General features: G+C 45.7%; 1 protein-coding gene across 1 annotated transcript; it reads left to right on the top strand.

Moving 5' to 3' along the window:
* Positions 1-295: 295 nt before the first annotated feature.
* On the top strand, positions 296-6,056 carry SPATA19 (spermatogenesis associated 19). The gene is made up of 7 exons (XM_077763690.1): positions 296-443; positions 603-659; positions 1,166-1,258; positions 1,415-1,506; positions 4,206-4,283; positions 4,586-4,661; positions 5,881-6,056. The coding sequence occupies exons 1-6, from the start codon at positions 366-368 to the stop codon at positions 4,650-4,652; spliced, it is 465 nt and encodes a 154-aa protein (XP_077619816.1). The 5' UTR covers positions 296-365; the 3' UTR covers positions 4,653-4,661; positions 5,881-6,056.
* The last annotated feature ends 6,414 nt before the right edge of the window (positions 6,057-12,470 follow it).

Raw genomic sequence — 12,470 nt, 5'->3', positions numbered from 1 at the left:
TATGTTTCAGCACGGCTCAAAACAAGGTGACCAGCCATAACCCCCTTGCCCCAATCAAATCTCTATGATTTTGATAATTTCCCCCATGTGTCTTCCTCAGGTTGAACTGGTTATGTCTTATGTTTCTTCCCATCCCTCCATCTCTCCATTTCTGAGCTATGGCCATCACTAAGGCAGATACTTCCTGACCTCTTTTTTCCATCTCCACTTTGACCCAGAAGATTAAAGGAGGCCATTGTCACATCATCATTGGCCAGCCAATCAGGTGAGCACCTCCTATCAATGACTTCCTTGTTCCAGAGGAGTTCTCAGGCAGCTTCAATGGAAGGAGGGAGCCAAGAAAGAGGCCTGGCATAAATCCAAAAATGATAGTTACAACATGGATTGTGTACATTCTTGCCCGGAAAGGTGCAGGTTTCCCCTTTCCACCAAAAATCAGTTCGGTAGGTGGAGCTGAAATTGTTTCTCATCTATCTCTTCCCTTTTGAGCCCCCTACTGCCCTTCCAAAAAGATCTTATAATATATAACTTTGGGTAAGAATGGTGGAGGAGGTCTGGGTCTCTAGGTATTCTGAGGGCATTAACTTACCAATTTGTTGCAGGACATTGAAGTTGTAGAAAGTGAGGCCGTATCTGTAGTACAGCACTGGCTGAAAAAAGTGAGTAAGATTCCTCTACGACTCAGGGGACCCCAAATTCTAGAGAGCTGGCCTCAGCTGGTGCAGAATATGGACTTCTTTCCTCCTAAACCTGGGAAACTGAAATTCAGTGCCAAACACCCTACCTAGAGCTGTGTCTGATTCACCAAATGTCCTAGAATATGCTGGGGGTTGTGTCCTCATCAGAGATGTGTTGGAATAATCACTATCCCCACCCTGCTTCTCAAGGATACTGGATGAGGGGTTTCAGATGTGTCACTTCCAGCTACAGGGCATCTCAGTAATATCTTGGGATAGGGCCAAGGACTTAATGAGTCCCCTGGAATTCTACAGGAAGGTAGAATAGACAAGCTTACTTACTACAGAACTGTGAGAAACAGAGTGTGTAGGAGAAGACATATAGTATGTGAGCTGTGACACAGGGGGAAAACAGAGAAAAGAAAGAAGAGACAGACTTGGGCTCAGATACAGAGCAACACTTTCAGGGGAAATTACTCACCTTTCAGACTGAAGAAGAGGCTTCCCAGGACATAAAGGAGAAGATGTCCACCAACTGCCCTCCCACCCATGGCCAAGATGTACACGTGACCAGAGATGTGGTAATTGAGAGTTTGAGGCAATCATCCTAGGGGAGTGGGCAGATAGGTAGGGGGGCAGGCAACAAGCTCTGACTGAAAAGGGTCTTGGGCAAGTGGGTAGAGCTTGTCCAGGCCAGGCTGGACAGTAATTACATGCACCCCACCTGGGTTTCCTAGGTGAAGCACCATCTATCAAAATCTGATTTGTTGGCAAACCAGAGTCAAGAGGTCCTGGAGGAAAGAACAAGAATCCAGTTCATAAGATGGAGGTAAAGCATCTCATTTGCCCTAAGCCCCTTGTGGAGAGGGAGGCACATGCCCCCCACCTTCAGTATTCCTGGCCAACACAAACTCATAGCTATTCTTCTCCAGAGATGTTGACTTCTTTTGCTGAGAAATTTTTCAGTCTTACTTTAGGGTCTTAAGGGAATATTTTTTGCTATCTTGAAAGCCCAGCTCATTCCTGAGTTTTAACATGACTTGAGGGGTTGCAAAACTGGGCTTGCACACCATTTCTTAAATGCTTCTGAATAAATTTTAGACTTCTGTTACTTTTGCACTTGATTTGTTCAGAAGTGGCTGTACTTTAAAGAGCAAAAAGAAAATAAGCTCTTAAAATGCAAAAGCCTGAGCCCTCATCTGCAGCTGAGGTGAGAGGAGGTTTTTCAGTGCCTGAGGCTAGAATTCTGTGTTTCACATTATGGTGGCTTTGCCAGCCTCCTGCTGTGCCTGCTGGAGCACGGACCACCTGCATCCACCTCTCCTGGCTCTGGAGGGCTGAGACCCAAGGTGGAGGGAGATGGGCCTGGAAGCCAGTTCATTCCCTCTGGCATGAGCTTCCTTATTTCCTTTTGAGGATTTGGGTTCACTCAGAGTCTTTTTTTCCCAGCCAAAGAAATGTGGGATTGAACTGGTCCTCCCTGAAACTGTGGAGGAGCCCCCCCCCCTCATTTCTATACTCTTTTCTTCCTTCCCCAGCCTTCATCACCAGCTTTGTTCACTTCTACCATTTGAAGGACNGCTGAGACCCAAGGTGGAGGGAGATGGGCCTGGAAGCCAGTTCATTCCCTCTGGCATGAGCTTCCTTATTTCCTTTTGAGGATTTGGGTTCACTCAGAGTCTTTTTTTCCCAGCCAAAGAAATGTGGGATTGAACTGGTCCTCCCTGAAACTGTGGAGGAGCCCCCCCCTCATTTCTATACTCTTTTCTTCCTTCCCCTGCCTTCATCACCAGCTTTGTTCACTTCTACCATTTGAAGGATGTATTTCTCAAGAAATGTATTTCTGCTGAGGGATATCCAGTTTTTTTCTGTTTACCCTTTGCAGTGCTATCAACATTTTAAAACAGGATGCAAATGCCCAGTAATTATTTAATAGAAAAGGGTAATAAATAGAGGAATTTGAGACCTCCTTGGGAAATGCTTTTTGGATTGGAAACGTATTCTAAAGTCATAAATGTTGGGGACAGTATATAACCACTGCTGTACATGTGGGAGATAGTCCCTGCCTGACATAGCTGCACTGTATGGAATTGTAAATGTTGCAGTTCCTTGGTCTGGATAATATGAACATCATCTTCAGATATTTTTTTTAAACCTTAGCTGTATGGCATAACTAGGTTAAAGCTTTGGAGACAAGCTACAGGAATCACAGTCAATTATCCCTGTATAATTTTTCCACTCTGGACTTTCTGTGGATTTTTTAAATCCATAAACTGTGACTAGTTTCCCTACAAGCCTCTAGTCTTGGTATTATTTTATTAGGTTCAGTAAATATGTAGTCAAGGAATACATATCCCTTCATTAAGCATCAGTGGATACTCATTTATTTGGTAGATGAGTACCGACCACCAGATGTTTGCTAGGACCTCTAAAGAGAGTGAAAATAAGATGGAGTTCCCAGTTTCAAAGGGATAAAAGTGAACAAGGTGGATAAGATATGTGAATGTTAGAGAAAATGTCAGAGAAGCCATGAAGAGGATCTACAAGAGCATAGCATGGGACATCCAGCTTTCACAAATTCTAGACATTGCTGCCTGGGGTAGCCAGAAGAGGTTTCTAGCAGGACATTTGCTTGGACTGACCCATGAGCAGGAGCAGGGAGGAGGGAATCTTCAATAGATCATGAAAGCCTTGCAACTTGGCCAATTCCATCTGGCCTCAAGTGCCCAGTGCTGTGACCCCTTCTCTGAGGTCTCCTTCTTTGTGCCTTGGGCTGAGAGTAATCTCTTCCTTCTCTGGAATCCCTTTATCCTCTCTTGCCTCTCTCTTTGGGCACTGACCCAGCTCTACCTTGTGTGAGTGATAAATGAGCACATTTATCTCTCCCAGACTTCAAGTCTTCACATTGAAAGCCCCAGAGCACCTAGAACAAGGCAGTTTCAATAGATGCAAAAATGGAGGATACAGTGGACACACTGGTTTTGCTGGAGTGGAGGGTTTGTGGGGGGAGGATGGAGTTGAGGAGAACATGAACTGCAGCACAGAGAAGAAGGCAAGTCAGAATGGTGAAATAAAACAACAGCAGCAATGAAGGGCCAGCAGCTTCTTTGTGACAGAACTTTCCAGAATTATCTCTAAACCATAGTGAATATGGCACAATGTAGGCCATAAAGAGCTGATAAAGAAGTTGGAGAGGAATTCAGAAGGAGTGAATTCCATGTCTTACAAGACTACTCACCTGCTGTGCAACTCTAGTAATGGCACTTAAACTTTCTGTTTCTTCGACTCTCCTTAGGACCATTTGCTACCTGCCCAGGATTATTGGGTGGCTCAGGGGTACTTGATAGTAAAACAAAACAAAACAAAACAAAACAAAACAACACAACCCTTGTGTGCCTCATGCAAGAAGAATGAAGGACAAGATCAATATTTCATGGCAGCCGAGTATCATTCATATGATTCTAACCCATTCACTATTCTTAGTGAAAAAGAAACAGGAATTCCAAATGTTTGAATGGTGTCTTGCAGCCATACCCGTATCTTCCAAGTGCCAAGTGAGGTGAGGGAGGATGTTATGCAAGAACGAATAGAGCAGGTGAGACGAAGGTAAGCCATTTGGGACAAGTTGATTTGTATTCCTAACTGGGGGCAGATGGTGATGGGGGTGGCTGCTGGCCTCTCCTCTGTGGGTTTCCCTGGCTCAAGACCACACCTAGGCTCCCTGGCCATGCCTGGAGCCCTTCTTTCCAGAGTGCCTCTTTGTGGGACTTTGCTCCAGGACCCAAATGGGGCAATGACTCAGGCATGGGCTGTGTGGCCATCCCAGCTCCACTCCATGGTCTAGGTGTGAGCTCTGGGCAGGCTTTGCCATCTGGCAGCCTTTCCTCTGCCTTGTTCCTCTTCTGCAGCCTATACAACCTTACAGATGAATCATCTCAGGAGATTCACAACAGAACTTCCTATGCAGACTGCTGAGAGCTACAGGTGAGAGGGTGAGGAACTGTGCAGAGAAGGTGGCTGTCCTGGGTGTGAGACAGTGTGCTGGGGTGGGAGCTTGATTAAAAGGTTTAGCCTTTCCTTTTCATGAGGGGGCTTGCACTTGGGGCCAATGGGAATGAGGGGGCTACCTTAGGCATCTGCCATGCCTCTCTTAAATTTCTGGAAGGGCTTGAAGTCAAGTTCAGATTTGGCCTGACACTTTTAGCTGTGGTGTCACAGTGAGTGCTTCTCAGTCAGGCACAGAGGAGGGACCACCTGGGGATCTTGTGTTAGTAGGTTGTTGGGGGACCTGCTGCTCTGCATTTCTAACACCCCCAGGCATTGCTGACACATTGAACCACAAGGTCACAGAGCACTGGGGTCCAGGAGTAAGAACGTATAGGTTTTGGCACAGCCACCAATTGGGACTTGACTTTGGGTCCCATGGCTTCTTGGCCTGCATTTGGAACCTGTGGTCATAAGAGTGGCCGTTTACATAGCTTTGGTAGGTGGAAGGCCAATGACAGTCAATGCATTACAGAGCCCATCCATACAGGAAACGGTTACTGTAACTCGTGCCACGTGTGGAGACTGAACTGGCCATTATAGAGGGCTGAAGGAGTGATTTAAACACAGTTGAACCCAACATACTTTCGAGGAAGGCTATGGAGGTATATCACTGGCATTTATGGAACACTTATTGTGTACCAGAGCCGGCACAAGGCATTGTCAATATTTCTCATCTGATCCAAAAGAACGTTAAGAGGAGGGCATTATTCAGGCCCATTATACAGATGACAGAGGATAAACCAAGCCTCAGGAGTGGATACTTGCTTTTAGTTCAGCTCCATGTGCCTCAGTTTCCTCAGACTTTAGAACACTGTGTTGAGGACAATGGCTTTCAGCACTTAGTAAATGGCATGATGTGCCATGTCAGTTGTTTATTCATATTAAAGGGATAAGGAATCTGGGGTGCTTGCAGGGCCTTCTGAAGTTTGAAGAAGCAGATTTCAATTTGAATTTTCAATTTAGTTCAATTCAAATGGAAAATTTCAAGTTCGAAGAAAGCCAAGTTTCAATTCCATCTTTGATACACCATCGTCCTTTTCCCTTCATGGGTTTTTCTGCTCTATGTGCATGAATGTCAGGGTGGTGGGCTTTGAGGCATGATCATCAAGACTTGTAGCCATCCTGCATTTCTGTGATGCATTCCTCTGCTTCCCAGGTTCATATCCTTTAGCGTCAAGGAATAGCCTATGTCAGAAGAACGTTTATCACCCCTTGACCTGAGGAGCGACCACACCCTGAACAGATAGAATCTGGCGGGTGAGCTTTTCTTTGTGACAATTGCAGCACTGGAATCTTCCTGCTGAACTGCTAATAAAGAGACATGGTATTTAATCACTGTCCTGGCCTCTGGTGTGAGCGCTTTGTCATCCATTCATTCATCAGCCTCTGAACACCTCATGGGCTTGGCTCTGCAGACACACAGCTTGCAGCATTTTGAGGAGGCAGACAACAGGCCCGCACAGAGCTGTATCAGCAGGCTTTGCAGGGTGCTCCTGGAACACTAGAAGGGGTGCTGGGCTGGGCCAGGACAGGAGGGCTTCTAGGGGAAGTGTGTCTTGTTTGTTTCACTCAAGTATTTATTTTTATTTACTTCTTCTCTAGCTCTCTTCCCGTCTTTATGTAGATCCAAGTTTCTGACTTATATTCCTTTCCCTTTCTGAACAACTTTTAACATTTCTTGTAAGGCAGGTCTACTGGAGACAATTTGCTTTGATTTTTGTCTGAGAAACTATTTCTTTTTTTTCCAGTTTTTAAATATACCTTTTTTTAATAGTTTATTTTCAAGTTGGTTTCCATATTACACCTAGTGCTCCCCTCCTACACTGTTGGTGGGAGTGTAAACTGGCGCAGCCCCCCTGGAAAACAGTGTGGAGGCTCCTCAAAAAATTAACAATAGAACTCCCCTAGGACCCAGCAATAGCACTGCTAGGAATTCACCCAAGGGATACAGAAATGCTGATGCATAGGAGCACATGTACCCCAATGTTCATAGCAGCACTCTCCACAATAGCCAAATCATGGAAACAGCCTAAATGTCCATTAACTGATGATTGGATCAAGAAGATGTGGTCTATATATAAAATGGAGTACTACATGGCGATGAGAAAGAATGAAATCTGGTCATTTGTAGCAATGTGGATGGTACTCGAGGGTGTTATGCTGAGTGAAGTGAAGTAAGTCAGGCAGAGAAGGACATATCGTATGTTTTCACTCACTTCTGGAANACCCAGTGCTCATCCCAACAAGTGCCCTCCTCCATGCCCATCACTCCATTCCCCTCCCCCCCCATCAGCCTTCAGTTTATTCTCAGTAGTCAAGAGTCTCTCATGGTTTGCCACCCTCCCTCTCTTTAACTATTTCCCCCCCTCCCCTCTCCCATGGTCCTCTGTTAAGTTCCTCCGGTTCCACAAGTGAGTGAAAACATATGATATGTCCTTCTCTGCCTGACTTATTTCACTTCACTTAAAATAACACCCTCGAGTTCTATCCACATTGCTACAAATGGCCAGATTTCATTCTTTCTCATTGCCATGTAGTACTCCATTGTATATATAGACCACATCTTCTTGATCCAGTCATCAGTTGATGGACATTTAGGCTGTTTCCACGATTTGGCTATTGTTGCAAGTGCTGCTATGAACAATGGGGTACATGTGCCCCTATGCGCCAGCACTCCTGTATCCCTTGGGTGAATTACTAGCAGTGCTATTGCTGGGTCATAGGGGAGTTCTATTGTTGACTTTTTGAGGAACCTCCACACTATTTTCCAGAGTGGCTGCACTAGTTTACATTCCCACCAACAATGTAGGAGAGTGATTGTTTCTCCACATCCTCGCCAGCATCTATAGTCTCCTGATTCGTTCATTTTAGCCACTCTGACTGGCATGAGGTGATATTTCAGTGTGGCTTTGATTTGTAGTTCCCTGATGATGAGTGACACTGAGCATCATTTCATGTGTCTGTTGGCCATCTGGATGTCCTCTTTGGAGAAGTGTCTGTTCATGTCTTGAGAAGGTATTTCTACCTCACTCTTGAAGGATAATTTTGAAGGATATAAAATTCTAGCATTTTTTTCTTTAAAACTTTAAATATGTGTCCCACTTTCTTCTTGCTTGTTTGGTTTAAGGAGGGATGTTACATATAATTTTTATCCTTGCTCCTCTTGAGGTAAGGATTTTTTCCTTCCCTGGCTTTGAGAATTTTCCCCCCCATATCTTTGATTTTATGCACTCTGAATATGCTATGCCTAGGTGTAGAGTCTTGGGTGTTTACCCCGCTTGGTTTTCTGAACTTCCTGGATCTATTGTATGGGGTCTACCATTGCAAAATTTTCAACTACTATTACTTTGAGTTTTTTTTTCTGTTCCCTTCAGTTTTCTCCTTCTGGTATTATTGTTATGCATACATTGTACCTTCTGTAATTGCCCCATAGTTTTTTTTCCATTTTGTTCCCCATTTTTTCCCATTCATTTTATTATCTTTCCTTTTCAGTCACAGAATTTTTGTTGACATTTCTTTGAACTCAATGATTCTTTACTTGGTTTTGTCTAGTCTACAGATAAATCCATCAAAAGCATTCTTCATTTCTATAACAGGGTTTATTCCTGGCATCTCCTTATGATTTTTTTCTTAGGGGTTCTTTTCTCTCTGCCTACATTGTCCATTTATTTTGTGTATTGTCCACTTTTTCTACCAGATTCTTTAGCACATTTATCATAGTTTTAAATTCCCAGTATGACAATTCCAACATCTCTGCCTTATTTGAGTCTGGTTCTGATGCTTGCTGTGTCTCTTCAGAGTGTATTTTTTAACCTATTATCATATAGCATAATTTTTTGTTGTTGTTGAAAGCCAGATATGCTGCATGAGATAAAGGAGTTGAGGGGGATAGTGCAAAGTTTTAGATTTATCTGGTTAGGAGCTAGACTGTGTTTACTCTCTCCAGCAGCTGTATTTTCAGAGACTAGCAGTTTTTGGTGTGCCCTTGTTTTTGCCTCCCTTGTTGCTGTTAGGTTTCCCTAGAGGTTCCTTCTTAAATAGGGTCTGAAGCTTATAATTCTTTCAGCTGACACCCCCCCCCCCCATTGTTCTACAGGGGCTTGTTGATGTGGTGGTGAGGTTTGAGAGGAGAGAGAGAGGGTCCTAGGGTCCTCTGATCAGGACTCAGTCTCTTAGGGAGCCTGTGCCCCTGGCCTGTGTCCTCACTTTTCCCCTTCCCCTACTCCCACCTCAGGAGAGGCAGGGAGGCCAGAGGGGGCCACAGTTGGATGTTTCCTTCTCTCAGTTTAGGTAGGCTCTGGAAAAAACAGTCTGCCTTGAGGGAAGGCCTTTGTTAAGGAGAACAGAATGCTCTGGACATGTTTCAAAATGGCTATTTTCCTCTCCCTTTGCTGAGATGGGCAGGAATGAGGGGTTCTCTCATCTTTACTGTGAGAACCTGGTTGGGCTCCTGGAGGCAAAACTCAGAAAGTGGCAGGTCTTCTAAGATTGGGCCCCCTGGACCCATTAACTCTCAAGTTTGTCCACATTGAGCCACCAGCAATTCATCAATTATGTTTAAGCTTCTCTACTCAGTGCTGTTTCCCAGAGGTTTCTGTGTCTGCTAAGATGTCATTCTCTCTAATAACCTGTCTGTCTCTCCAGTTCTCAGGTCAGCATTTTGCCCTTTGACCTAAATTCTCTGATGGATCTAGGAAGTGTTGTTGGTTTTGGTTTGTTCAGCTTTTTTTCCCCCCAGTTGTAAGATTGGGAGTGACAACTGCAAGCTCTTCACATATTAGACTGCAAATTGCAAGTTTTATTCTGGTCTGTATTGAGTGTCTGCTAATGTGGACTGAGCACCTACTGTGTGCCAGGTACTACCCAAGCAGCCCTCTGATGTACATGCTATTACTACATGAGAGGAGACAACACAAGACTGAGTATTTTGAGTTATTTTGGTGATAGCAGAATGTGAGAACACAGCCTGGCATCTGGATCCCAAACCTTTTCTCTCAACTATACTGTTGCACTATGTGCAACTGGGCTAGGCCTGGAGAATGCAGCAATAAGTAGGACCCACCCTCTCCCTGCTCTCTCGGACTTTCATTTTGACAGGGTAGACACGTTTTAAACAGTCACAATTTTCACAGTTACTATAAAGGAGAAGTACTATATATAGTGGGAACTTGCCCTAATCAGAGAAGAAAACAGATTATTTTTGATTATTTAGAAATCATCATCCCCATTGTATAGAGAAAGAACTGGAAGCTCAGCAAGATTAAGCAGCTCTCTTGATGTCACGGACCCATCCAGTGCCCTTAACCACACCATTGTGGGGCTAAGTTGACCCCTGAGGGAGGGGTCATTTTGGTTGATGGTGGTGGTGAGCCTTGGCCTGTCAGACACTGTAGAAGGGAGAGAGGGAGGGGTAGGACATGTCCTTATCCACCAAGCCCCACTACTCCCAGGGGTCAGGAATGCCTGCATTTTCCCTCTCCATCACCTTTCCCTTCCAGCCTGGTGGCCTGCTTGCTCCAGTGAGGGAGGCAGAAGATGAAGGACAGAGCAGGAGTTAACGAGCCAGGGGAAAGGGGAGCAGACGTGGGCAGTGGTAGGTGAGAGGGCTCTGAGATGAGGAGAGGAACATGATGTGACAGAGAAAATGCCAAAGGCCAGTGTGGTTGGGTGGGAGCAGAATGAAGAAAGGCCACAGAGGAAGCTGTTGAGAGGGGGTCAGGGCCAGGCCATGTGGGCTGGGGGCCTTGTCTTAGCAAAGATGAAAAGTGCAGGAATGTTGGGGGAAGAAGGGGATCACACATGTGGAGGTGGGCTGTGCTACAGGGTAGAAGCAGGGACTTCAGGAGAGGTTTCTTGGGGGAGGTGAGGGGGATGCAGAGGAATGGAAGGGTTTGAACGGGACAGACATGACTTGGCAATGTGTGGCACCAGAAGAATTTGGGAGAAGGAAGTTCCTGGGGGTGCAGCTGGCTATGGAACTACCATTTATTCAGGGGAGTCTCGGTTGGGGGAGATAAGTTCAGTTGGGGTAATGACTTAGGCCTGCGTAGGACACCACTGTGGTGACGTCAGGCAGGCGGATGGACAGACGGAACTGGGATGGCAGTGGAGGGTCGACAGCTGCAGGAGGAGAGAGGTAGGGGAAGAGGCAAGCAGGCCTTCCTCAGCAGTCTTGGAGGTGACCTTGCCCTCTCAACCCCCCACTCAAGTTCTTGGGAGGACAAGAAGTGCCAAGCGCCTTGCCAGGTCTGCAGGAGCTCTTTCGCTATAATTTAATGAAGGGATAAAGCCCTCTTCACCATCCAACTGAGAGGCTGTTTTGCCAGACACCACCAGATGGAGCCATTTCCACGCAAAATCATCTTCTGAAGGTGAACTACTCTTTCCTTTGAGTCAGACAGTGCGTGCGTGGCAGGACTTCAATTTTAGCACCATTTGGGAAGCCCACACAGATGGAAGGCCTTTGAGTATCTCAGTTTAATGATGGATATAGTTCACATCCACATATATGATCTATGTAAGGGCTATTCATTCAAATAAAAATTATTGAGTGTTTACACCCAACATTGTGCTAGATAGAGTATGGAGATGCCCAAACAAATATTCTGTCATATATCCTCAGGGAGCTCAGAGTGGTGGAGGGGCTAACATGCAAACAAATTTTCAATGTTGTATGTAAATGAATCAAAAGGATATATGTGGTAAAGCAGAAGAGGGCGTGATTTTCTCTGCTTGAGAGAAAAGGTGCAGACTTCCAGGCAGAGGTGACATTTCAGTAGAGGCTTTGCCAGGCTGTGGTAGTGAAGGAGGGGTCTTCCAGGCAAAGAGAATGCCCATATGGGAAGGCATGAAGAGTGTTTGGGGCACTGGACCTGAGCCTGAATGTTTGGAATGCAAGGTATGGTGGGGAGAGTAGCAGGCAGGGAGGCTGAGAAGTGCACAGGTGGGATCCCACAGGTGGGTGCAAAATAAGCCCATGAAACCTGCTGTAAGATCCCAAGGAAAAGATGAGCCAAATCTGCAATGCCGGTCAGGCCAGGCTTTTCAGGAGAGAGGAGAGATGCATAGGATTCCAGCTTCAGGCATTTGGAATAAAGGCGAACCCACCACACTCAGAAAGGAAAGGAGACCTATAGTTTTGGACTCTGACTTGGGAGGTAATGGTTAAGGAGCTCACAAGCCCCCACCGCTCTCTCACACACAAACATCTGGAGTTTGGGGAGAGAGGGACCTACATTAGTATTATAGCCGCAGCTCCTTCAAACCTAGGGTGGAAATGAAATCATTAAGTGGCTCAAATGGAGTTTTGTTCTGTGCATGATTAACCCCAGGAGGGGAGTTTGGGAACAAATATGCCTCCTCTACCTGTATTACAGGGGGACTGAGCCATGGTAAATTAAAAGAAAATCACTGGCAAATTTGGGATCAGTCAGCTGTGACCAAGCCATTTGTGTAGTTAAATGGAGCTGAAAGAGCTAATAAAGGCTTTGTGGGTCATGGATCTTTCTGCGAGGGGAGGGCATGGGAGATGGGGGTGGGTAGGTGGGTGGGTGGGGGCTGGTCCAGGCTGACGCTTGTAGAAGTCATACCTGGGACTTCTTGGTGGTGGTGGTAGGGGAAGGGGGAGGTTGGCCTGTTCTCATCATCAAGGTGTGTGTCATGTCCTAGTGGGGAACTTGTTCATCCTAGACTGAGATAGTGACACAGACGCAGCCTTGGGCCTCTGGTGTCTCACAGAGGACAGAT

The sequence above is a fragment of the Crocuta crocuta genome, unplaced genomic scaffold (genome assembly GCF_008692635.1).
Source record: "Crocuta crocuta isolate KB4526 unplaced genomic scaffold, BGI_CrCroc_1.0 scaffold254, whole genome shotgun sequence".
In the NCBI taxonomy this organism is placed as follows: Eukaryota; Metazoa; Chordata; class Mammalia; order Carnivora; family Hyaenidae; genus Crocuta; species Crocuta crocuta.
This window is presented reverse-complemented; position numbering and strand designations above follow the sequence as displayed.

Excerpts from the sequence above, each read along its gene's own strand:
- SPATA19 (XM_077763690.1), top strand. The coding sequence starts at position 366 with ATGATAGTTACAACATGGATTGTGTACATTCTTGCCCGGAAAGGTGCA. Across the intron at positions 444-602 it reads TTCCACCAAAAATCAGTTCG|GACATTGAAGTTGTAGAAAG; the intron begins GTAGGTGGAGCT and ends AATTTGTTGCAG. Across the intron at positions 660-1,165 it reads TACAGCACTGGCTGAAAAAA|ACTGAAGAAGAGGCTTCCCA; the intron begins GTGAGTAAGATT and ends CTCACCTTTCAG.